This window comes from Amblyomma maculatum, chromosome 4, assembly GCF_055883805.1.
Source record: "Amblyomma maculatum isolate TAMU_Amacu chromosome 4, ASM5588380v1, whole genome shotgun sequence".
Taxonomy (NCBI): domain Eukaryota; kingdom Metazoa; phylum Arthropoda; class Arachnida; order Ixodida; family Ixodidae; genus Amblyomma; species Amblyomma maculatum.
This window is the reverse complement of record NC_139347.1, coordinates 50,025,566-50,053,119: the sequence shown is the minus strand read 5'-3', so window position 1 is coordinate 50,053,119 and position 27,554 is coordinate 50,025,566. Positions and strand designations below refer to the sequence as shown.

Here is a 27,554-nt window from a genome sequence, read left to right as displayed (position 1 = left end):
AGGAGTGAAAGTGGATAGATAGAAAGGGGTGCCGTAGTGGAGGGCTCCGGAGTAATTTCGACCACCTTGGGATCGTTAACGTGCGCTGACAGCGCACAACACACGGATGCGGGGGACATCAGAATCAGCCTGCCATAATATTTGAATTCCCGTTACCCCTATACAACGCAAGCACGTTCATACAGCTTACTGAAAGCGGAACTTTATATGTGGGGAAAAGTAAGCGCGAAAAAAAAAAAAAAGACAAACGCAAGAGAGGTGACAGGACAACGCGCTTCCTGTTCTCTTGTCTCCTCTCTTGTGTTTGTCTTTTTTTTTTTTTTTGCGCTTACTTTTTCCCCGTACGATCATGAACCAACTAGCCCATCAAGAAGTTTTACTTTACACGTGGGCTGGTAGCCTAAGCTATCGCGTCATACCTTTAAAAGCGGAGCATAACTATGAACCATAATTTTCAAGCGTTAGGTGCCCACCGCTACCCTTGAGCGTTCGCCGGTGCTTGAAAGAGCGCCCCGTTTCCTAGCAACCGGCTTTGCCGCTGTTGCAGAGGAACAACGTCCAGAATAAGAAGGCAAAGATACCGCTGGTGATAACAACACAAACCGAATACGGCTGCTGTTGATCAAGGGGCATTTACGGCATAACAATAGATTCTACCTAGAACGCTGGCGAAGTTTGAAGCGTTCATAGGAACGCTGGTTGTATTCAATGCAACGCTCAGTCTTCTGCAGCCAAAGCTTTCGCTCCACATTCGGTTCACCAGCGTTGAACCCCTATAATATTTTTGTATTCCTTTGAAACTTTTTTATTTTGCGAAGGATGACATTTTCTTAACGCGGTATGCATTTCAATACGTGTTCGAAAATTCTTCCACGGCCGCAAACGGCCGTCCCGACCTAGACGTACTGCCCTTGATCTGGACGGAACAAAGCCGCAGATCATATACCATCGGATCATGGAAGCAATCTTTCCCAGAACACATTGATTTTTGGTTCTCCAGTCGCAGAGGCGCCTGAAATAAAAAAAAAAAAAATCACCTATGGCACTACATCTCCAGCAGTCCACGTAGCAAAAATATTCGCATCGTCAAACTAGTTACGACATTGGTTGCAAGCCGTATGGAGCTGAATAATATGTATATGCATCGCGTCTAACAGCGAAATCCGTACGATGAAAACAAAATAGCTAGAGCGACGAAACCGCCTAGAGCAGTAGAGAGCGGCGCACTTATTGGGGCCATTTATGAAACATGTCCTTTCAATTTGAAACTGCGCGCATGCTTTTATCGATCCCGCTTTGCTCGCTCAATTAGCGGGGGTCCGAGCCGGTCTACGCAGCGCTCCGGGCACTCGCTGCCTGCCCCGACCGAATCGCGCTTTTTCTCTTGTCCACCCGACTCCGCCTCCTTGCGTTCTCTGCAAAACCCAAGGCACGCGTCGTCTTCCGCGGGATGGAACCGGTGTCCGTGTTATCGATTTTCCCTTCTTGCGCGAGCACTGCTAGCTACGGTCTTTTCTGGAAATGAAAAGTTCATCGCGTTTTCTTTCCCTCTCCTTCTGAGCTTTTGTTGTTGCTTTCTTGGTGCGTTTTTTCTTCTTCTTTCTTTCTGGATATTTTTAGCTAGTGATGCAGCAGTCCAGGGCTCCATGGCGAGATCACTGTCACTAAAACGTCGTGTTCGGCCCGTTGATGCCTCCTCGGAGCCGCGCACTGCGGATAGACGACTAACGCCAAGTGCGTGGAGAAAAAAAAAAAAAAAAAAAAAAAAAGAAAAAGAAAAACCATCCACGATCCCGCTGACCTTGCTTTTGGTTCATCTGCACGCACTATTCGTCGACAATGCTAGAGATGAGTGAAAGTTTATCCTGAGCACTAGAAATTAGTCGCACAGATCTTCTAGCAATAAACTAATGCAAAAGAGGGGAGATGCCTGCGTCGCTTACTATTTTCAGGTGAGAGAGAACTGCGTCCTACTTAATTACCGGAACTTTCTTGTACGCCGTACCTGCATAGAGTTATACTCAATTTCTCGGCTCGAAATTACTCTATTAATGAGATAGCATTATACACTTCACGTAGTATGCATTTAAGGGTACGACACAGTAGAGTGTGATATGTCCAATTTATTAGAGTCACAAATGATCGGTGAAAATTCCTTAATTTGTGCCTCTATTTTATAACAAATTCTCATTGGCATACAGTAATCTACCACGTACCCCCTACCGGTCGTAAGTGACCACCCGATATAAAGTTGCACTTTAACCAAGAACCAAGCCGAATGCGGGCCCTTGAAGTAGCGTTCATGGCCCGGCATCTACGATCATTTGAGGGTAAATTTTTAATCCACCTCAAACGAGCAACCCGATTTGGCAGCTGCTTGCAACTTTCTGATACCATGTGGGTGGGCAATGTCACTTGCCAGCGCCATGCCTGTGTTTTTTTTTCGCTCACATCACCATTATCGCGTTAATAAGACAATACAAGGATTATTGTGCCATCTAAAAAGTCGAATAATGTGGTTTGGTTCACATGGTTTAACTTCCGAAATCACCTCATGTTACGAGGGATACTGCAGTAGAGGACTCCGGAGCTTTCGACCGTCTGGAATGTTCGTTAAAGTGCGCTGTTGTCTCACCGTACACGGGCTTATTGCTCTTCGCCTCTATCGAAAAACGGCTGCCGTAGCCTGGTTCGAACCAGCGTCCTTGAGATCAGCAGTCGAGCGCCCTAACTGCTCAGTCACTGCGAAGAGTTAAGAGTGCAAAGCCACAGCATTATAAGCTATTGCAGCCCGACGTCCTCGGGACAAACACAGCGCGGTTTGTCCCCTTCTCTTGTCTAGGCCTCGTACCCATTGCGCTGCATCACCTGAAGCTTCTCAAACACGCTATCCATGGGCAATATCAAAGTGGCGCTTCATACCTAAGTCAGGAGGTCTTTCACATAATGCTTGTTGATTGCGACTATATTTATGTGTGACTCGTAACCGAAGTGCGCAACTAATTCGCATTTGGCCTCAACACGTGTAACACAGTACGTTCCCCGGGCGCCACTATGGATGAGTGGCACTGGCGAACACTGTCAAGGATATGTTACTCACAACATAATGCCCAAGTATGTAGAAGATCGAACATCCATCGCTGTAGCCAGTTGTCAGAGCACCGGACTCAAAATTCGGAGCTCATGTTTTCGGATCCCATCGGCTTATTGTGGTTGATTTTTCTTATTCTACTTTCTTAAAAATGATATCCGTGGTCACATCTCAATGACCACTTTTCAGTAGGGGGATTATTTTACTTATTCTCCTGTCTGTCGGGAACCAGACCACAGGGACTTCTATATATCTGAAAGAGGTATTTATCCAGTCATTCCAATTGTCCTCTGAGAAAAGTGTTTGGTGTTTTATTCAGACCCAGATATTTCGTTGCTTTCAAGTTAAGCAGCTACATTAACATTCCCTCAGTCTCGCTGAGAGGTAAATGCGGACACGTACTTAGGTATTCTGCAACCTCATCCCTGTCTTTGGTAACCACACTAAAGATATACTGGTTGAAACAATTCGCCATTCATTTGTTGTTGTTGTTGTTGTTGTTGTTGTTGTAACCTCAGAAACTAACTTCTCAGGAGGAGTTAACTGCATCCAAAACTTTTCTGGTTATTCACGCAGATACTTCTACAAAGTAATATTTATAATATTTACGTTTCTAGTATTCATGAGGAGCTTCAACTCACTTCTCAACTCAACTGTCACTTTGTTTCCACTTCCAAACTAGCCGCCGAAATGAGCCTTCCCCGTTTCACTGCACTGGGCTTCCTGAAATTGGTTAATCCTGCATCGTTCAGTGGGTAGGAAGCTGCAGGAAGCTGCGCTCAGCTTCACTATAAACTCTGCAGTGCTTCAAAATTCACACTTCCGCCTCCGTGACTGAAACCGGCGACTGACGTTGCTATCTACCGGCCAGGCGTGACGCCAGGCGCATAAGTCAGGATCCTTATCTCTCCTGACACAATCTCCTCCACCCGTATCCGTCACGGTGTAAGGTGCACGCCTAGAGTGAGAAAAATATTGTGCCCTTCCCTTCCTTTTCTCACAGCCGCGCGCAGAAGCAGCCGGTGATGTTGTAACAAAAGAATACACCAGGAAAACAATAAATCATTAGTTCCGCGGCGCAAAGCACGAAATGTCATAACGGCCGACGAAGCTTAGCTGGGCGCTTACCCGGCGCGAATAGTGCGCGTAGGCGGACAACTGCGTTGGTCGTGCCCCTGGCTGACTTCCGCGTGGTTTAAATGACACGAAGTGCAGTATTATTCACCAGCGACCGGTTATCATCCATGCTTAGCCTAGGAGTTCAATAGCAACGGGAGCATTACACGGGAGCGCTTGTAGAATAGTACCTGGTTTTCTTGTCACATCTGTGGCGTCTCAATTCGTGCATTATTTAGTTACACTTGGCATCGACCCCCAAAACACATAAACTTTTGTTCGCAAGTAACACAAATAAAGCCCATATCGCGAGTGCATGTTGACTGCCATACATGTTGACGTCTCTCGTTAGGCCTTGTTTACTGGGAATCCTGGAGTTAAACTATATAGAAGACAAGTGTTCTGAGGGAGGCTGGGGGTTCCTCTGAGAGCGGTTAGCAGATGCGCGTCCTATTTTCCGTTGCGCAGGCTATGCGAAGTGATGGATCTGGACCCGAAGCTCATCCTCATCTGGCTGGTGATATTCTCCAACATCGGTGGAGCCGCCACGCCCGTCGGCGACCCGCCAAACGTCATCATCATTTCCAATCCCCAGGTCGCCTCCATGGTGAGTGCAGGTGCAGAAGCTGCCGTATGTGGCGGCCGCCGGGGTTTTAAAGACACAGAGAGAGCGAAACGGGAGGAGGAAACTAGAGGCACCGTTTGCCGCGGAATCGGGTCTCAACCGGTTTCCACCGGTTCGACGGCCTGATTGCTCGCCTCGGCAGCCGTGCTTTCCGGTAGGCGAGCACTCGCCACACAGCTTCAGTTTTTCCGTTTCCTTTTTTTTTTTTTTCTTCGTTTCATCATGCACGCTTTTCATTTGGCTTCTGCTCTTGAACCGCATCAGCGAACACCGAAGGGAGCTGCCTGTCGAAGAGGAAAGGCCTTTCTTCCCTGCTATAAACGGAATGGTCATTTTGTGGAGCGGCACTCTATCCGGTTATTTATTCCCGGGTCATTATTTCCTCCTCGCGGCCGCAGCAGCAGGCACCGGGCGTCCACCATACGCAACTATCTTATCTTCCTTCTTCCACTCTTTCCTCAATCTCGCACCTCACTGCGGAGTTGCGAGGCGACTGTGGGATATTCTGAGATACTGTTTGCACATGCCGTTGCGAATGGCGTAAGACTCGGATGCGTAGCAAACATTAGACTTAGGACTGCCATAGAAAACAAACGGGGTGCGTTTGTGAAGATATTGTAAAACAGTTCTGAGACACTGTAAGGTCCTTTTATCTACATATGCCGATATAAATGGTCTAAGCTCCCGGTGCAAATTAAAGCTTTGCTTCTAAACTTAGTCCGGCGCTCTCTGCCTTAATAAAAAAGAAAAAAAAAAGCTAATGAGGTGCTTTTTAGTAAAACAAAAAACGCAGTACTATATACCTTCTGAGAAGAGTATGTGCATTATAATAACTGTTACAAAGCAGTTACACAATATAAAAATTCTTACGCCGAAAGCCTATTTCACAAAATTTATCTGAAATTTGGGGTATGCCTTAAGGAGCCCACCCTCGGGGACGAATAATTATTCCCATAAATTCCCGCCTGCTGTACCCTCCTCCGCATAAATCTCTTCCCAAAAGCGACCAGGCTTTCTGGCGCAGACTTCAGACGGCCACAGTCATGACCCCTTTCCTTCTCTCTATTATAAACCGTGGCGAAACCTCTTCTCACTGCCACTTGTGTCCTAGCACCAGAGCCGACTTTACTCACGTCTTTCTGAACTGCCCGAACAAACCCAAGCCCCCGTGGCAAGGGCCAAGACATCAGGAGCGATGGGAAGCTGCTCTGCGCAGCTCGCTGCCGGAGGTACAGCTTCTGACAGTGAGCTGGGTCCGAGGGGTCGCCGAAGCTCAAAAGTGTCCGGCCATCTGGAGCGGCCTGAGGGCCCATCGTCGTCCTGCTCCCTCACTTCCCTTTACCCCCCCCCCCTCACTTGGTTCTTTTTTGAATCATTAAAGTTGCTACCTACCTACCTACCTTCCCATATACTTTTCTTTCCTTTTTAAGATGAACTTTATGCTCCAGTGCCACCTGAAAATGTGTGTCGTTAAATCTTGCTCACCGGCTTCGAGTGCAGCTCTTTTTTTATATATATGAGCTTTGAAGTTTCATCTGTCGTTTCGACGTCCCGCGCATTCTTTGTAGCAAGAAAAATATTCCCACCTTTCGACTGTACGCCCCCATTCAAGAGTGTGATGTAATTTCATTTAGCTTTGAAAAAGGGCACTGTCTTTCAAATATTTCCTTTCCTGAAACACCGATCATTACTGCGCCTCGCCACGGTGGCTCAGTAGTTAGGGCATTCGAATACTGTGCCCAAGGTTGCGAGATCAAATCACGGCCGCGGTGGCCACTTTTCAGTGGAGGCGAAAAGCGAGGCGCCCGTTTGCGGTGCGATGTCGGTTCACATTTAAGAACACCAGCTGTTGGAAATTTCCGAAGCCCTCCATCACGGCGTCTCTCACAGCCTGGGTTGCTTCGGGCGGTAAACTCCGTCCATAAACCAAAAACAAAACATAGGACCGCCCGGGTGGCGCAGTGGTTACGGCGCTCGACTACTGTTCCCAAGGACGCGGGATCGAATCCCGGCTTGGGAGGCCGCTTTTCGATAGAGGCGAAAAGCAAGGCGCCCGTGTGCTGTGCGATGTCAGTGCACGTTAAAGAACCCCAGGTGGTCGAAATATCCGGAGTCCTCCACTACGGTGTCTCTCATAGCCTGAGTTGCTTTGGGACGTTAAACCTCGCAAACCAAACCAAAGCAAACCAAAACATTAGGTGCCTTAACGTACTTGTCGCAAAGGCGTGCTTATTTCCGTCTGCACTTAATGGGGCTGACTGATTAAGATTCGTCACGATCCTGGATAGTCCCGACTAGAAGTTTAATTTTTTTTATCGATATTTATTGCCTCAGGGCATTAGTAGATTATGAGATGAAGGATGAATAAATGATTAAATGAATGGCAAAATGAATACGAATGCGCTGTTGTTCCACCTTTGAGACTTAAACTACATGTTTTTTGTTTGCATTGAGACAGGGTGTTCTGGATATGCCGACAGAGAGAACTGAGCATTCAAAGCGCTCTCGAGTAATATGCACGCTCGATTCGCTTGAACTCAACTCGCCTTGCGAGGCAGAAAGCGTTAGTGCACGTTTCTAGCTTATCAGCACGGTGCCAGCTACTAAGAATCTAATATTCCGACTGCATTGCCTCGTCCGCAATATACTAACACAGCTTTTAGCCAACTGATCCAGCTGGTCTTCAGCCCTCGCGTACATAAGCGCGCATTATAGCGCCGGCGCTGAGCTTGCGAGGCAGACTGCCTGTCGAGCTGTCGTGCCTGCAACGACCGTCGCCAGATGTCACCGCGCCGCCGATGGTGCTCCTACGGCGACCCTAGGCTAGATGGGCAAGCGACAGCTTAATTCCCGTGCCTCGACCGGGAGAGGAAAAGAGAGCAAGCAAATGGAAGAGAGGATTGTACTAGGCAAATGCGCTGTTGCGGTGAATATCGATACGGTAATATTTAAAGCATGGGCGAAAATTAAGAAGCAATCCGTGTAAATGCTTAATTACCGATAATCGCAGCTTGTTGTCTGCGAGTGCACAATTTGTAGCATAATTCGTACTGCGCCAGCAGTGCATTAGTGCAGGAACGCATGACGGCTAGATGCACCGGGGTTTGTTGTCATTCATACACACCGAGCATTGGCCGTAAGCAAAACCTTATTTGCTGATGCCATGTTGCTTGTTTTCCGTGCCGACGCATAGCACGCCGACCAAGTGATCAGTTCTAGCTTCAGTGGCTCTTTCACCGATCATTCGCCTTCGGTGACGGGTATTCAGAAGCGCTGCGTAGGCGTAACTGCAATATATGCTGTAGACGCCATTGTATTTGCAATCACTCTGAAACAGCGGCTCTGCTCCCGGGTATCATGCACCAATTAGCCCCACAATTCATTATTCCGAGGTATTTGCAATTTTCGCGAACTACAGATGACGCCGCAGGCGAGTCAAAGGCAACCGCAAGCACAGCTCCGTGCGATGCTGCCAACCTGGGTGCAACAACAAACATATTCGACTGCACTATTCAATTGCTTTTTGTCACTGAAGGTCGGCGCTATTTATTAGTAGATGCAGAACAAGGAACTATGACAAACTGAAGAAAGCGTCTGCAAATGGTTTTTACAAAGACCGGATTCTTGAGTGGCTATGGAAGTATAACATTTACAACAATTGTTCGATGAACCCCTTTTTTCATGGTACCTTCAGTTCGGCGAAGAGCACCATCTCCACTAGCGGACAGTCAGCCTCGTGCCGTTAAGTTCGCTTTAAAATGCAAAGTGCATGGTTGATAACGAGGCACATGTTAATTACGTTCAGGGTAACGTCTACAGTGAATCTTTTTATTTCAGCGCAAAAAAGGCGGATTTATCTAAGAACATTAATTTTTTGCCGTTGGTCGCTTATTAATATCAAGTGTTGGTTTGCCTATACGTTCTGAGAGAGTAATAGTTTTCACAGGTATCCAGATTTTGAGCTGAGCTGCTGCCGTTTTGCTCAGCGCATGTTACGTGGCGTTTCACAGTCCATGGAGCCAATATAGAGCACGATATCAGGTCGAAATTTCCGGAAATACCGACAACAAAAGTTCGAGACTGTTTTCGAACTGCGCGAATCATGTCTTCCTCGACAGCTTGCCCAGGAGAAGATGGGGAAGCCAAACTTCCTCTACATCTATATATTTTCAAATTTTGCGAAGTCGCCGAGAGTAGTACTTGAAGCACGTTGAAAACTTATGGTGAGTCGACGTATACTAGCAGTTGAACGGTCTTGGTCACGTTATATGCACGCGCCTTGCACTCATCTCATTGATTATAGGAATAGGCAGTGCAACGTGTGCCCTCAGGACATGTCACGAATGACGGCGAGGTTATAATAATTCAGAACAAACGCACTCCTCTCATTGATTATAGAAATAAGCAGTGAAACGTGCGCCCTCAGAACATGTCACGAATGACGGCGAGATTATAATAATTTAGAACAAACAGAGAATTATCGCAGTGAAACGCTGTTTGAAAGAACAAGAATAAGAAACAAATGATGGCAAAAATTTGCGCCCCAAAAAACTTCTGACTGAAAAATTGCATCGAAATATCAAAATAGCATATATTTTTTTTTTGTATATTTTAAACTCACACGGGAAATTTTAAATATATCTCTCTTTCCAGATTGTGTTTTTCATGGAATCATTTCAACGTTAGAATTTTATAGGTTTACTTTTCAATCGGCGGTGAGCCATGGACAATAACGACGGCACCTGGGCTATCGCAGAGCGGATACCCGTTCGGTGCGCTCAGAGAAGCATGAGCTCTGTACGCCATGCTCCTAGCATACCCTCGAAAAAGGACGGTTCCTTTAGATCCCGGCATATAAGTACGCGGAGGGCGGGTATATTTGCACATCAGCGCCGACGCCACCAAAATATTTCGAAAAGGCCCTGCTGAAAGTTTTGCGACGCGTCCTATCGCCGGGTTCCCGCTCCGAGATAAATAACTCCGGGAGGCCCTATTTCGGGATGCGCCGGTCTGGATGACAGTCAGCGCGTAGCACTATGCAAATAAACAGCCTCGGAGAGCGCGCTCGATGCCAGATTCATCGACGATGACAGGATGCTATGTGCAGGACGAGGCTCAAAAAGTCGAGGCTTCTGCACACGATGACCTCTTTCATTCAGGCTGGATAAATGTGCACACCTGGTGTCAGCGCGAAGCGTAGCTCTTGCTGGCCATCCACGGGCATTCCACACACGTTAGAAATTAGTGTTTATGTACCGTGCCACTAATATGCTACAAGATTGATTTTTTTTTTCTCACGTGTTGATTTGCCAAAACGTCAGGTTATTTGATCGTTGCTATATACCCACATATAAAGGCGTATGCCCCATCTTCTTTGTTTTAGTTTCTTTTATTTTGCGCAAGCGCCGAAATCTTGGATTTGATGTCGGAAGGAAAATAGTCCCTGAGCGAAACCACCGTCATGGACGGGGGTAACCGAGTGTCTCAGTACGCGCTATCTGCTCTCCAGCCCCTGGCCTCAGGCAGGATCCCAGTAGACGAATTCAGAGCCTCGTGTCAAATACAGTGGGGCTGGGCGGAAGTATTGTTGATTCTTTTCTCGCCCAGTTACTGGTTCTTGTAAAGATGTTCTCACTAGCGTCAAAGTTTACCCGGCATGAATGGCCGCTCACATAGCTCGTACGCCACCGTTAGTTTTCACTGGAGCTGCGTACAACAAGTACTTACAGATGTGGGCAGAAGTATTCAGGCCATACATATAATATATTGCACCGTTTGGCACTTAGGCCAGCCTTTTAACTGCAAAGCGTGTGGCGCTGTAAGCGGTCCAACAGCGAGTCATATGTTGTTATGACAGTGCATGGTCCGCACTTGCGCGCACTATTGTTCGCCTGTGGGCATGGATATATGCTGTGGATATGTGCTGTTGGTGCAAGGGCTCTAAGTGAGCCTGTTTCCATGAATCTTTTTGTGTGAGCCTGCTTTGCTTTGTCGAGACCCTGCAACTGCCAAATTGGCCCTGTCAAGAGAACCTCAAGAAAAATACAAAGAAACGTCGCCCTGTGAGAAATAGCCGGAAGTGCTTTGTTCAACTGTTCACCCTTCCGGTCGAGAAGCGCTATTGTCAAGTGAGGAATGCCTATTGTCCAAAAGGGACGACAGAGTGACACGTCCGCTGACGTACAGGACAAGAAAGGAGCACGACGAATACGGCCATTAGAGGAATTCCCGGGAATAAAAAAAGTTAAAGTTAAATTGGTTCACAGGAAGGAAAAGGCGCAGTAACTGTCACACTTGCTCTGTGGACACCCGAACCGCGCCGTAAGGGAAGGGAGGAAGGTGGGAATGAAAGTGGAAAGAGAGAAAGAGGAGACGTAGTGGAGGGCTACGAAGTAATTTCGACCACCTGGGGATCTTTAACGTGCGCTGACATCGCACAGCACACGGACGCCACTTCGTTTCGCCTCCATCGAAACGCAGCCGCCGCGGTCGGGTTCGAACCCGGGAACTCCGGCACAGTAGTCGGGCGTCTTACCTTGCAATTGCCGGAAAGGGACAATGCTGGGAGCAGTATGTGGCGCGCACGTGCACTTGGGTTTCTAAGAAATCCACTTGCCGGAACCACCATATCGAATCTTTGCAGAAGAATAGAAATGTACCTCCTCGCCGTTCCCAAGCTCTATCCGCCAACAAGTGACCACGCCCAACGAAACAATACCGGACCAGTCAGTGCATCAGACCATCAGTGCAGTGATGTGTTCGATTGAATGCCGATATCTGAGGGGCGTGCCCTGGAACTGGTTGGTCAGCATCTTCAGAGAGGGGCTGGACATAGGGGGTTTTAAGGACATTGCAGAGCACGAAATGAGGCTCTGAGCCCTGGGTAAACGGCTCATCCAGACGCTTCTCGCTATGAACTCTTAACGCTTGCCATTTTGCTGATATACCTTTTTTTTTTTTCATGTAAATAAGTTTTCTCAAAGTGCCATTAAACCTTCTTGTATATATTTTACCAACTTTGAAGATTCAATCCTTCATGAACCCGGAGTCTCTGCACGCTACCAAGTGAAGGCCGGGTCTACTTAGCCCCAGCGTCACAACAATGTCCTGAAAAATTCTCATCAATGACTTGCTTGGTCTTTACTATCTCATTGCTGAGGAAATTACCGCTTGAGTTATTTGAGTTTCTAGAACCTGCTTGGAATGACAGAGAATCAGTTAAAGTGTACAGCGGCAGCTGTGCTATCACCTACGGTTTGATGTATGTTATATTGTGCGGCAGTTCTGCCTCGCAGTCCCATCTTCTACTCTTGGTTCTTCTATTCGGCGTATTGCTGTCGCTGGTGTTGTTGCTCGGTAGGTTTCTGAACCTCCCATTGTAGTGGGGGGCATGATTACGCTGGGGAAGGGGGATGATTAACGCATTTGAGATAGCCAGTTATGACACTCTTCCGAAAAAAACATGAAAATCAGTGTGAAGGAAGACGAATTATATCTCACTCTCGATGAACACTTTGACCGTGTGATGAATGTAGGGATATCAAGAAGGGAATGAGAAAAGAGGTGTTTAGGAATTGAAGGAACGCAATAACTGCCCTGGCTTTCCAATGAACACCTTAATCGCGCCATCATGAACGAAGGGATAAGGAGAGAGTGAAAAAAGTGGGGCTCAAGAACGGCAGGAGCACAGTAACTCTCTCGAATTTCCGATACGCCTTTAACCGCGCCTGACCGAAGAGGTATCGAGGGAATGTAAGAATTGGCGTTGAAGAACGGAATGAACACACTACCTCTCTCGATTTCTCGATGAATTCATCTTAACCGGGCCATGAGCGAAAGCGTATGAAGGAGTAAGTGAAATTAATAGTACCGCGGAGCGGGAGCACAGCAACTCTCTCGACTTCTCTATGCACACCTTAACCGCGCAATGGGTGAAGGAGTACGAAGGTGGGAGTGAAAGAAGTGGGGTTCAAGAACGGAAGGAGCACAGTAACTCTCGACTTCTCGATGCACACCGTAACCACGCCTTGTGTGAAGGGGTGTAAAAGGAGGAAGTGAGAGAGATGGCGTTGAGGAACGGAAGGAGCACAGTACCTCTCTTAAATTTTCTGTGCACACCTTAAGCGTGCCATGAGTGGAGTAGCGTGAATGAGGGAGTGAAAGAAGTGGCGCTAAGGAACGAAAGCAGAAAGCACAGTAACTCTGTCGACTACTCGATGAACACCTTATCCGCCGGAAGGAGTATGAAGGAGTATGATGGAGCACGTGAAAGGAGTAGAGTTGAAGAACGGAAGGAGCACAGTAACTCTCTTAACATCACAGTGAACACCTTATCTACGCCATGAGCGAAGGGGCGTGAAGTAATGAGTGAAAGAAGTGTTGTTGAGGAATGGATATAGCGTAGTAACTATCTCGTCTTCTCGATTGAGACATCAACCGCGTCATGAGGGAAGTGTTGAGAAGAAGGTGAAAGAAGAGAAAAAGTGTCTCCGTAAGACAGTTTCGACCAGCTGGGAACCTTAATCGCGGGCGCATTTTGCGTTCCGCCTCCACCAAGACGCGGCAGCCGCTGGCGAGTTTGAATTCCGGCTCACGAGCTTTGAACCGCAGAGCACCGCGGTATGTAGAAAGAAATAGGGGGCGCAGTGAAAACGTCCCGAGTAATCTTGGCATTCTGGGTGTTCTTAGCCGGACCATACGCTAAAAAACAGGACTTCTGCGTAGCAAAAGATCCTCGTTCATTTTCTCCTCATACCTTCGAAATGCTGATCACGGCTGCTGAGCCCGAGAGCGCGGCTTCAATCCCGGCGCCGTGCCCGCGTTTCAGTGTGGCGAAACGCAGCAATAGCTCAGCTCTTACAAACCAGAGCTTGGGCGCATAAGGGTCATGTATTCGTAGTCTTGGTTGACAGGTAATAAATTGACGGACAACCATTGTGAAATTGTCGCCACGCTGTTTTTCTTTATCTGCATCGCCGCTTTTCTATTCCATTCGTTATGCCAATTTTTCTACTTCAAGCTCGGTTTGTGTCGCTCAGCCGGTGGCTGTTGTTTATTCTACGCGGCCTGTGCAGCGGCGCCCAGGTGCAGGCAGTTTGTGCGGGCATGCTGTGCTCGTACAGCTTCTTGTTTCCCCCTTCGTGCAAGCTGCCGCGAACGCTGAGCGATCTGCGTGATATTGCGCCCATCGGCGCGTGCAGCCCTGGGCACCAGTTGCGCCTCCGCCCGTGTTCGTTTTTGCAAACCTGTTGAATCAGCATCCGCTTTCGTGGCATCGCACATGCCCTTTCGTTTACCGCACAGGCGCTTCTTTTTTGTTTCCCCTGATAAGCAACGACTCTGTACTTTTGCTCAGTGGCTACGCAGCGTGGGCACACTGGTGCATGGTTGACGAACAGCATTTAGCATAGCCGAAGACGAATGCATAGAAAGGGAGATAAACGACGTGAACGGCAATATGAAAAAAAAAAATTGCAGGAGTGCACTTAGCTTGTTTAAAAGCTTCATGGCGAAACCTCTTTCTCGTCTTCCCCTTTTGTCTACCTCTTCTCTTCGTATCTTGCACGTTTGTGTACTCCTTATAGTTCGATTACTTTATTTTCTTTGGCTTTGTTCTTACCTGGGAAATTATGTTGACGCCACGTATTGCGACGTCTCGCTGACACATCTCGCGGAATCTCGGAGGATCTCACTAACACATCTCGCAGACGCGAAATATTCATCATGGGCCCAGAAAGGCTTTCGCCATGAGCCCAGAAAAGCTTTCGCCTTAAAAACTTATTATTCGCAAGCGGTGTACTCCATAAACTGACACGCTCTCGCACTTTCAGCTAGCTATGTGGATGCAGTGTTAACACATGTGCGTCCTAATCTATGTACGTACCGTCAGTTCAATAATTTATCCTATTGTCTGTTATTTGCTTCATTTTATCGCAACGTGTTGACGCAATAGCGTTAAGGCCCTGTTCTCCGAAAATCCGGCGTTGTAGTCGCTTGGCCGGCAAATAGTGATATCTTTGAAAGGTGATAGTTGAGAGCACGTGGTTGGCAGGTGATGCGGCCGCGAATGGATTGGTTGGCGATTTGTGTAGTGTCATGAGACCATATGGCATGAGCGAGATGCCAATTTGGGTAGCACTTTTCAGATGGCAGCCGAAGCCGCCGGAACCTTTCAATCCTGAATTATACCCGCTGCCCCTAGGCCACACTGGCAGGTTCGTACGACTCGTTTAGAGCGGTGTTTTATGTCTATGTCGGGTAGGGTTTCACTTAATGGTGTATCTTACGGCTATATGCTAATGAGCATTTGAGAGATAATTGAGGCACAAATGGCAACAGTCACTAAGCGAATAGCAAAATGCTTTTATGCTGCGTTATGGTGTGCGTTTGGGAGAAGCTCCGTAAACCCCGCTGCGCGCCCCTCCTCCGTAGTGGGCCCAAACCCAGTTTCGAACCTCGCAGCCTGCAAAGGTGGTTCAGTTTGTCTTGCAAAGGTACTTCCTTTGAGCCTCACCTGAAATGCTCTCTTTGAGCCTCAGCTGGAAGCCACAAACGCTGCCGCGTGATACATTTAATTGCAGGCGAAACTTAAGTGACCTCCAACATTGCTCTCAAGGAAAAGTTGTCCGACTTGTGACTCGAGAGAGCGCGGTCGATGAGCTATCCTCTTCGCTTATTCCTAACGCTGCCAGCATACTCCATGTGTCACTAACTGAAGCCTGTTTGGCCGATATACTTCTTCTTTCATGACTATGGAATTTTATATACCGCAAATCGACATTTGCGGTATATAAATCGCTGCCAATAAAGGGGCGATTGCATATGCCCGTAGACGTATCATTTTGAAATTGTGGGAAGTCTTCCTAATGTATGCCTAGCACAACAAAGTGCTTCCGTTCACCAACCAACGTGTGGGTATTACATTGATTCTCTGATATCAGCTTTTTGAGAAACACTTCCTCGGGGGGCACACTAGCCAATTCTAGCTTATCTTTACTGACGTCCCAACATGGCGCTCATGCCGCCGTTCGAGCCCCCTCACTTTCGCACTTCTTCCTTTCCGTCTTTCTCAAGCGCCCGGCGCAAATCTTCAATACGCTCCGGGCCCCGAGGTGACAACCGCTAATCGATAGGGATGTTGAATAGGCCTTGCTGCAAGCGAACTTGGCACGAGCGGACTATCACATACTTACTCATTATACATTCCACGAAAACACCAGTCTGCCAAACAGCTTTCACGCATTGTCCACAGTGACGCATTTAGAACATCGATTTGTTGCGGTTCATCACTACTATCTGGCGTAGATAAGTGGCGATATGCCAACAAGAAATGTGATGGACACCAGGCTCATTAGGACTTGAGTAAATGAAGGCGATTATTCTTGAATTATCAACAGCTTCAGATTCCTATAGAAATGTTCCCGGCTGCTGCACATCAAAATATGCTTTTCCAAGCGTTCTCCGCAGGTACATTTCTATGATTCTGATCCATCCTTCTAACTGATAAGCGACTGATGGAACATGCTTCCAGAGCTAGGGCGAGTTGGGTCGCTTGTCGGCCTCATGTTATATATCCGTGTCACACGGCCGACTATGAACTACTTTGAACTTCTCTGACCGAAAGGAGCGGAAGGAAGTCATAAGGAGCTTCGCTTCAAAGGAGTCGTCGCGCGGCTTGCAACGAGCTTCTCACAGAAGCCGCCAGGGCACCATTAGGCACTGCTTATTTTGTGCAAACACGTAATAAAATAACGCTCAGAACGACTGATATGTTTTTATACTTCCCTTTTTTTCGCAAAATGGAATTATCTAGACATATCGTTGTAAAAATAAAACACCTTTGCTGAAAACAACGATCATGTTCTAGACACAGCCATTTTGTCCGCTCTGATGAACACCATGTGCGGCGTTTGTGACTCGGTGCCCCCACCGCCGTTCTCTTTTGTCGTTTTGTCCACAGCGGTTATCAGCGAACTCATTTCTGGTGCATTTTCATCGTATAACGAGTGATAACCATGCTATGCTACTGTTCTCAGCGCTGCAGCGACGTTTTTTTTTAATTTATATTGATTTTATCTAGGTTTTATTTCTATATTTTTATTCTCCTTATCATTATTGTTTATTTGTTTGGTAGTATTCTATTTTCTATTTACTTTTATTTTATTTTATTATGTTTACATTTTGTTTTTGTTTTTTTCATCTACTATGAGGGACTCAAAGGCATTGGGAACCTTTTTAGTAGCACGCAATCATCGCCATTAATGATTGTTCTCACTATCAGTATCACCATCAATTAGTATTAATTCGCTGTGTGTTATTATCATAACTAAATGCCATAATTATTATATCAGTAATTATCATTATTAACGAGTAATGACTAATCATTCAATATTCTAATTTCGTTATACAGTGAGTCACAACTCCCTTTCTGTCATTAGTGCTGACGTCACCAGGTGATGACGCGACATCCGGTGGCGCATTTTACGGACACAACACGGCCTAGTAAGGCTTTCGCATTAATAACAATCTGAAGAGAAGCACAGACAAGGACGCATATGCTTTAGCTTGACGTTTGTATTCGTCGGTGAAAAAGAGCTCACGTTTCTAAGAAACTGATTGCTTTCAAATGTGACGTCTGTCGATTTCTAGGGCGTAAACGTATTTCTAAGAAAGAAAATTGGTTGGGCGCAGACATACAATGCGCCCCGCCACTGTCGTGCAGCGATAAGAGGCCCGATCACTGTGCCGAAGTTCCCAAGTCCGACCCCTATCGCCGGCGGCTTCGTTTCGATGGAGGCGAAACTTGGAGGCGTCCGTGGGCTGTGCGATGTCAGTGCACGTTAAAAAATCCCCAAGTGGTCGAAATTACTCCGTAGCTGTCCACTACCGCTCCTCTTTCTCTCTTTCCACTTTCATTCTCACCTTCCTCTTTTCTTTTACGGTGCAGTTCAGATGTTCACAGAAACAAGTGTGACAGATACTGCGCCTTTCCTTTCCTGTGAACCAATGTTTATTATGTTTATTATCATTAGGGGAGGGAGGACAGTGGCAGCGAAAGTGGGAGAGAGATAGGGATGCTGTAGTGTAGGGCTCCGGAGCAATTTCGACCACCTGGTGATCCTTAACGTGCACTGACATCGCACAGCACGCGGGCGTTTCGATGGAGGCGGAAAACAACGAGGCGTCCATGTGCCTACATATAATTATAATTGGTTTATGAAAGCAGCTGTATCTGTCACACTTTCTCCGGCAAGTGTGAGTTTGGACGGTACACCATCATTCCTGTCGCGTGGCGTTCCTTGGAGCGCGTTCAAGTGTGAGATGCAGATGGCAGATAAGAGCACATCTCGTGGAATATGACAGATCTCACTCTCGCGCACTTGATTTTGTTCCGTGAGTCTACAAAGGTTTTCGCCTTAAAAACTCCGCAGTATACGGTTGCGGGACAATTTCGGCCACCGCGCATTCAAGTGCGGGATGCAGATGGCAGACAAGAACACATCTCGCGAAATATGCCAGATCTCGCTCTCGCGCACATGATTTCGTTCCATGAGCCTAGAAAGGTTGTCGCCTTAAAAAGGCCACAGTAGATGGTTACGGGACAATTTCGACCACCTGGATTTCCATAACTTGGGTCATCCTAGTATATGACCCAAGAGTCTGTAATATAGAGACATTAAAGATAACCATGCCAGTTATTCGGAGACATTAAATATAACCCTGCCAGTTATTCGGTGAATGTAGGAGATCTGCGGTAACCCTCGAGGGAACGCGATTTTGACTGTTGAAACAATGCGCAACAGTTTGTTAAACATGGCTTCTGCGCTTTCTTGAACGCCATTTCGCGGTCACGGTGGAAAACCTGAATACCAATTCGCAGACGCGACGAAATAAATGACCCTGGTTTTATCTACATCGTTATTCGCACAGCCTTTTTTCTTTTCTTTTTTTTTTTTTTTTTCTTACATTGCCGCGCAATGCAATCACCGCGTCCGCACCGTTTCCGCGTGCGCTTCCGGCCTGATAGCTTTTTCCCACGATTGGCGGGAGCCTGTGCAGATGGATGTGCGCCGAGCCTCACGTTGCTTACGATACCTAGGCGCTGTCCCAGCTGGACGAGGAGAGGAGGGTGTACAGAGAATGGGAGGATAAGAGAAGCCTTCGCCGCCGGTTCGGTCTCTCCGTGCGCGCCGACCGTGTGATGGTACCAGGCGCCCGCAGTGTCTGCAGGGACGGCGACAGCGCGACGCGCATTTGGATGTGCCCCCAGGGTAAATACGTCGCCGACGGCCGGGCGGATAAATTTCTCGCGCGAGACAACGAAGGGTTGCGGACTCGCATCACAAACGACCGGCAAATCCGGATTGAATCTGGCGCTCGTAAATATACGTACCGTGCGCCCTTCGCGTCTCCCTTTCTGCAGGATACGTGCCGCTGGACAGTGGCGGCTATCTCACCCGGTTGCGCGGCCGTCGCCGATCTGTCCCCAATCTCCGCGCGTCCCAGTCGACTGCACAGACCGCCGCCAATGAGGGCTCAAAAGGACTTCTCGGCGTCCTTTTAAAGTTGCACCACGGTTTGTTGTTTTTTAGTTGGTCTGCGGTGAAGTGAAAGCAATGCGAAGCAATAGACGACACAGGCCACTGCGCACCGCAGACAGGGAAGGCAGTGTCGATGGTGCCGCTTAGCGCACTGGGATAAGTTTTCAAGATTTTCACCGCGTTCTGCAGAGCGCAAAGATATTTCGTAAACTGGTGCGATCAGTTAAGCGCATTTTGCATTGTTTTGCAGACGCGACATTTGCGTCGGCCTGTCATCGACTGGCGGTCGTGCCGGAACGCAGCGCATTGTGCGTTTTTGTTCTCGGAAGCAGAAGGCACTGTAATGGGTAAATGGTTTCCAATGTAGGTTGACGAGGTGGTGAAGGGTGGCTGTTCCTGGCCCTACGGGGCTGGGATGGTAGGTAAACGCCGCTTGCGGCGGGGGCTAGCCAGTCACCGATTTTTTTTTCTGTTGTAGGCCGTCACTGCACCCGCCACTGCTTCGGTGGTGGACGACGGTTGTTGTTGCGGCGCGCTTCTTTCCCTCTTCTTTTTCCTTCCTTCTCTACTTTCTCTCTTCTGTCCGCTCGAGGCAGCGCACGTTAAAGATCCCCAGGTGGACGAAATTACTCCTTAGCCCTCCACTACGGCTCCTCTTTCTCTCTTTCCACTTTCACTCCCATCTTCCCTTACGGTGCGGTTGCGGTGTCTACAGAAAACAAGTGAGACAGTTACTGCGCCTTTCCCTTCCTATAAATAAATCAGTTAAATCAGCGGAGGTGGTGCCTCGCCGGGGTGGTGCAGTGGTAAAGCGCCCGACTACTGTGCCAGAGTACCCGGGTTCGAACCCGACCTCGGCGGCTGCGTTTCGGTGGGGGCGAAACGGAGAGGCGTCCGTGTGCTGTGCGATGCCAGCGCGTTAAAGATCCCCAGGTGGTCGAAATTACTCCCTAGCCCTCCACTACGGCTCCTCCTTCTCTCTTTCCACTTTCACTCCTAGCTCCCTCCCTTCCGTTACGGCGCGGTTGAGGTTTCCACAGAGAACAAGTGAGACAGTTACCGCGCCTTTCCCTTCCTATAAATCCATCAATCAGGCAGCGGAGGTGGCTCATCTACGGAGCCAGTAGCACGCCCATGCATTTTCTTTTCTTTCTTCCTACAGCCACAACGACTTCCCATGTATGTCTGAAGCATTATGAGAAAGCGTAAAGTAGGCCTAGACAATTGTGGCCGGTGAAAGTGACAGGGTGTTGATTAAGAAGGTTGATTACAGATACTGTCTTTTAAGCTGGACTATCGATATTTCTACTGTCTAAGTACTCGCTGCTGTACATTTAATGTTATTTCTATTGGTCTCATTACGTTTTCTACCTTTGTTCATCTCGAGCAAGCCCTCAGAGTACGCAACCCGTTTTCAGCACTGTCAAGTCCATCACACACAGTATATTTATCACGTGTCGCCTTGCTAATAAGCTTCACACGGAGAGGTCCTGATACTCAAATGTAGACCTCAAGCGTTTGCGAATTAGATGCGAGGTAGATTCGGGATAGCCATGCTGTTTGGGCGAGACAGCGCTTTACTTTGCTTATATATCTGCATTCTAGAAATGCTCAAGTGGGCGTTGCTTAAAAAACGAGAGAAAGAAAGAAACGTGCAGTGGTTGTGTAGCATAGTGAATAATCGATTAACTCAGGGAAATATGTTATCCAGAATGCCGTCCGCTACAGCCTTGTGAGACTCGTCTTGGAAGGCTGCATTCCGGTTACATCGTTCTTTCATATCAGCCATATCATGTTATATCAGCCTACACCATATCGTGCCGTATCAGTTGGTCTCGTTCGATTTTGTCCGAATATCAATATCTGAAAGTGAATCTGAACTCAATAACATGCATTATTTTCGAATTGACTTGGTTTGGTTTGGTATGTGGGGTTTAACGTCCCAAAGCAACTCAGGCTATGAGAGACGCCGTAGTGGAGGACTCCGGAAATTTCGACCACCTGGGGTTCTTTAACGTGCACTGACATCGCACAGCACACGGGCGCCTTGCTTTTCGCCTCCATCGAAAAGCGGCCGCCGAGGCCGGGATTCGATCCCGCGTCCTTGGGAACAGTAGTCGAGCGCCACTGCGCCACCCCGGCGGGGTATTTTCGAATTCAAATTGCCGAATAATTGTACGCACTTTATTTTCAACCTCATTAATCAAATTTTCATATTTAAGGTAAATAAAGTTTAGGTCTTGTTCTTCCGGGACGGTGAGGTGAAGTTCTGTAGGCTTCTGTCCTACCCCGTGTGCTAGGGGGTCAGGGGTTTTCAAGTTGTTCACACAGCTTTTTCCTGTCCTCCTCGCAGCATCTTTTTGTTGTGGAATAAAATTTCAAATTTCAAAAGACGACGACATTTGATGATAGCAAAGAGAGAAATGAAAATTTATGTGCAAAACTTTACAATTCTTACAGTACCTACAGCAAGGCTGGTCAAATATGGATCTGGCTACCTCGGCCTTGCCGAAGATGATGCATTAAGCCATAGCGCAGAACTCTTTACTGGACCCTCTGGCTCAGATGTAATGCCTCGGGGCCAAGCCCACATACGAGTCATAGCCAATTGCAGCGAATATCAACATCATTGGATATTTGCTGAGTATCACACCCCTTCAACTTTACTGAAGGTCGATACGCTCTCCCAACGCATACGCCTGTAAGCAAAAGGAGTAACAAAACAGTTAAAAACATATAAACAGCAGTAACCCGAACAGCCACAACTGGCCTGCCAAATTCCAGGCTCTGCCCCACAACCTTAACCTGAACGCGGGCCCCTTCCTTACAACGAGAGGGAAAAACGGCCCGTAGATCTTTGCTGCTATGCACTGCGATAAGTGGCCCTTCGGTTCTTCCGAGATCTGTACCGTCTGTGACTTCTGCCCCTGGGAGCGCGTTGCTGAAGCGACACGCAACGGACCCGTTCCCATCAGGTACAGTCTTTGTCAAAAGTGCAGAGCCCAGGGTGTCTGCTTCTGAACCGCTTCGCGCGGCTTGTAACGCATGTCCAGTGTTCCGAATCTCTCGATGGTAGCAATATTTTTTGTCCTACCCTCTCCAATGGGAAGGATCTCCACTAACGCTAGATTAGTGCCGCTATTTGGCTAGAAAGCAAATCCCACGGGCTCTATACTTTTTGACAAAGACTGTACATCTCTGTTATACTCGGGCCTCGTCGTTCCAACCTTGACTCACCAGTCGTTAGACCCTGTTATGCCTGTCACTTCAACAGCTTTTGCTGGCGCCGTTCACATTGCTTGCGCGAATACCCCAGTGCCGATAGTCGTCTTTATACTATGGATACACAATGAAACACTGCTACCTACTGCTACCTGGAACTAACACTTGACACGTCACGTCCGCCACGTTACAGCGTGCCTGCACCTACCTTTACAGGGTACATCTTACATTATGCTATCACCTTTAAGTTGTTTTCCAAATAAAGAAAAAGAATTCTTGCTTGGTATCACGATCTATTAACAGATTTACTTTAGATATTGTTAAGGACGAGGAAGAAGCGGGCAGTGGCACGGGTAGGAGCCCTCATGCTAGGCCCATTCGGATTCATTATAAATCATCTCACGGTTGTTGAACATAATCTCTGTTCTCTATTCTTTGTTTTCATCGGCTTGCCACCCCGCAACATTTTGGTGAAGGTGCTGGGTGCGTAATCATCATTCCTCATCCTAGCCCGGAGCTTCGGCGCCCTGTGCCTTCATGCGCCGTCAGCAGAAGGTTAGAAGGCATCGCATGGCTGGTCCCTGCTCTGCCGTACCTGACGCAACCTCTTCATTCCACCGCCCCGTCCCCCGCCCCGACAAAGCACGACGGAGAGACTGACCCGAAACGCCACCCACAAACCACAAGACACAACGAGAGAGCCGAACGACCATGTGACGACCCCACTGACGCTGTGTGCCGACCAAAGATCCCAACAACCCAAGACTCCCTCACACATGAACACATCACCCCTGCCCATGCCATGCGGTGCGTGCCTGGTCCTCTGCCATCGGATCTTCGAGACCTGTGGCCCGAAAGCGTCCTGGGCCAGGCTTCATGAATTATCGTGGCAGCAAGCCGTTCTCTTCTTCCTCTTCTATCCTCAAGCATCTAGTCACGCTCATCGTCATGTCATTGATCTCATCGACATCCACAAGATTCCTCATTCACGATCGGGACGATCGCTCGGTGGTCCCGGGTAAAGTTACGGACGAGGAAGACGCGGACATTATAGTGCGGGGAGGAGCCCTCAATGTAGGCTCTTTGGGATGCAATAAAAATCATCTCACGGTCATCGAACACCGTCTCTTTTCTCTGTTCTTTGTGTTCATCAGCTTGCCGCCCCGTAACAATATGAACCCGACCGCGGTAACCGCTACGAAGGCGAAATGCAACTGGAGCCCGTGTACTGTGGTATATTAGTGCACGTTAAAGATCCCCAGGTGATCAAAATGAGCCGGAAGACTTCCACTACAGCGACCCTCATGGCCTAAGTTGCTCCGGGACATTAGATCCCACGTTCCACATGCCACATTATTCATTTCCATTAAGAGTTATTGTGACACGTCACTAGATTTTCCTGCATTGTGTCCATACGTGATTCAATATGAAGCGAGTACCTAAATGCCATAACTCTTGAATATGCCAGCTACCGCTGAAACTTGGATGTGAGGAGAAACAGAGTAGTGGAAAGGTCAGATATGAAAAGGTAAAAAGGCTCGAAAGTTTCACGTATACTCAGCACGTTTCTGAGAGAGTATTCATCCGACGATATTATTAATGCGCATGCATTACGTGTCTATGTTTGAGGTTTGGCTTCCCGAAAAGTCGTGCACACTATTTATTCGTAACCGAGCGAGTTAGCAAAAAACGAATGATTGTACTTGATAGAGGATGAAAAACTCTCGGCAAGCGAATAATTATTTGAAGCCAAAAAAGTAAGTCAGACGTCGAAATAGCCAGGTAGAGTAATGGGGACATCCGAATGTGACGTCACACTTCCAATGGTAGGGTCATGTGACGTGTGGCTGGTCGAGGGATCAGAAGCGTGACGTGTCTGCATTTGTGTCACTTCACCGCAAGTTGAGTTTGTGAGGAAAAAAAAAAACTGAAATGAAATGAGTAAAATTGATCAAAAAATGTGTAAAGTGTCTTTTAATCGACGAAACAAGAAAAGAAAACGTGCGCAGCTTGCTACACAATGTTGTCAACGACGACGCTGTCATAATTTCAGCAGTGTGAAATCTCTACAAGGGGCGCGCGATATACCGTGTGCCGCAGCAACACTTAGGCCTACACATTTCTCGTGCAGATTCTGCAGTGTACTCGGAATATTTTACCCACAATATGTGACAGCAAATAATTTTCCTTGGGGATGTTCTATCGTCTTTTTTCTCGCAAAGTCGAACAGCCGGAGTTCAGTTCAGACTTCCCCGGGACTGCAGCCCGAAAAATACCTTACAGCAGTGAGGATTCACGAGTACGTCCGTTTAGGCACTGGTTCGAGCGTAAGAACCTGAACACGATACGCAGACACGATCTTGATCACATGGTAACACGAAACACCTTTCCAGGCTGATGTTCAAAACTGGACTCCGGGCCATTGGCATCTCACATGCGCCGTCAATTTAATCATTTTCTTCGTTTTCTTTTTAATAGGGAGTTTGTTGCGCTGTCCCTACCCCGACCGTCCGGCCGTTCTAGAACAAGTTGAGCAATTTGCTGCTTGCCAAGGCCTGTCGGACCATAAAGTGATGGCAACGCCGGTATTGAGAACCATCAGAATAGGCCCCAATCTGCGGCCACTGCGTGCGTATCGCGCGCCCCGGCGCATTGCCCAGGGTCAGCTTTACGGCTTTTTCGAGCCGGACCGTCGAACCGTTGCGAGGAAAGCCTTGAAAACGCTTGAGGAGAGAAGCTCGCATGGAAAAGCTTTACTGGCAGGCCAGTGCACTTGCGAATGGCCCTGCTGCTGCGAGGCGGTCAATAAGCTTTTTTTGCTCTATACAGTGTTTGGTCAACGCAGCTGAGACGTCATCATGTATATGTACTTTGAGCTACGCTTGGTTTAAATTGTGCTTGTGTGCGTTTCGTTGTCTTCTCGCCTCTCTTTTGGGAGTACGTGGAAAGAATAGGCGAAGTTCCATGGAATCTACGCATCACTCGCGAATAAACTAAAGCTGGTGGGCACCGGCGTGCAGTTGGTGCTTTCAGTTTAAGAGAAATTCTCCGATTACCTCTGAGAAGTTCGTATTTGACTGGATACTAAAATTTACTCATTTAAGAATGTGTTTTGGAAGTACGAGGAGCCGCTACGCGTTGCGCGAGGCAGGCCGAATATGGCAAGAAAGGGTGTCGTGATCCGACTCTGGTCTGACGGTCCCTATCGTCCTGGTCAATTTGTCAGCAGCAGCCTGACTTCATCCGCTGCAGGGCAAATCCTTCCCTCTTATCCTTCATAATGACACTCCTCTATGCCGGCTGCCACCACCTAATGCCCGCAAACTTCCTGAACTCATCTGCCCAACTAACTTTAAGCCGCCCCTTGCTACGCCTGCTTTGTCTGTGCATCCAGTTAGTTGTCCTTCGCGACCGTTACCTTACTGACATGCTCTGCTCTATGCCCATTTCTTCTTCATTTCGACTATAATGTCAGCAACTCGTTCCTAGCCCACTATGGGTGCTACCTGCCTCTTAACGTTTCATCTATCATTTTCTTTTCCACACCTCTCTGCGTTGTTTTCATCTGAAGTTGAACCCTTTTCGTTTGTATTCTTGTTCTTGTCCCATAGCTAACTGCCGCTAAGATACAGCTTTTTCATACGACGGGTTTCTGCGGACACTTTCAAACATTCGTGAAAGCATAACCTCGGTAGACACTATTTGCTGAAGACTCTTCTTATGATTCAAATGATTAACAGAAACTAGCTCATTAACTTCCTAAATAACGTGTTTTAGTAAATAGCGCCAAAAGGGAATTCGAAACCGTGAACAAGACGATGCCAAATCAGTTCTTGAAATGAATGTAAACACTTATTTTAAAGCCCCGCAGCACGGGGAAATCCTGTGCTTTTTTTTTTTTTTTTTGTTCGCACGGAACCCGGTCCCAGCGCATTATAGTGCTCTAGAGTCTTTGACGCGTAGGAACTGACGGGACGTCCCCTGCTGCCGTCGTGCGATGACTACTTGCGCCATCTTCGAACTGCTTGCTCTACTGTACCGCGTCATGCACTTTATTTTTCTCCGTCCGTCTCAAAATAACGACCTCACAGTTGGCATTCACTGCTTTTCTTTACAACTAGGTGCGAAGCGATATATTGCGCCTGCTGTGGCGCAGTACCGATTGCTGTTCGAACTAGGTGCCGCTGTCTCTACAACGCATCATCAGCGCACGCGGCGTATTTATCTACCTCCTACGCGTCTAATACGATTAGTTTTCTTTTCTTGCGGGAGAATGCGCCGGGATACCTCACTTTACAGAGTTCGAGAAAACACTTTGAAGCGAAAGTTTCACTACGCCGCCTCGGACCACGGTCAGCGGTGGGCTAGCACTTGACCTTCAAGGAGCCAGAGGACAAAGTGAGACTATAAGCAAGGAGCGTACTGACACTTAAAGAAAAAAAGTGTCTTCACCGAGATAGAGCCACTCTCTCTACGATCCCCAGCCGAGCGCTCAAACCACTACGCCACGCCGGGCTCGTGAGAAGAAGACCGCAATTCTCCTGGTATAGCTTAAAGATTATAATAGCGATGACATTGACGATAAAGTTACTGTTAATGATACTATTGGTAGTATACGATCGTTATGACACTGCAGTTAGCGGTGATGGCAGTAGCGGTGACAACGACGGTGCGGTTGAGGTGTCCACAGTAAACAAGTGAGACAGTTACCGCGCCTTCCCTTCCTATAAATCAATCAATCAGGACGGTGCATTTAGATGATAATGATGATAGTAGCGATATTGATGATGATGATGACGATGATATTAAGAATGATAATGACGATGAAGTTGGTGACAACAGTCCTGTGAAGGGGATTTCGCCATTTCTGCTCAAAAAGACTGAGATAGCATCTTCTTTGTCGATGGCTCCATCATCTCCCGTTGGCATTAACAATGTGACTATGTTTATTAAATAGGTA

At 47.7% G+C, this 27,554-nt stretch overlaps 1 protein-coding gene across 1 annotated transcript in view; it reads left to right on the top strand.

Moving 5' to 3' along the window:
- Positions 1-27,554, top strand: part of LOC146190959 (P protein-like) — a 300,983-nt gene that overhangs the window by 124,950 nt on the left and 148,479 nt on the right. Inside the window, exon 6 of the mRNA XM_084601359.1 lies at positions 4,676-4,814. Within this exon, the coding sequence (XP_084457485.1) occupies positions 4,676-4,814 (139 nt within the window). The remainder of the gene's footprint in view (positions 1-4,675; positions 4,815-27,554) is intronic.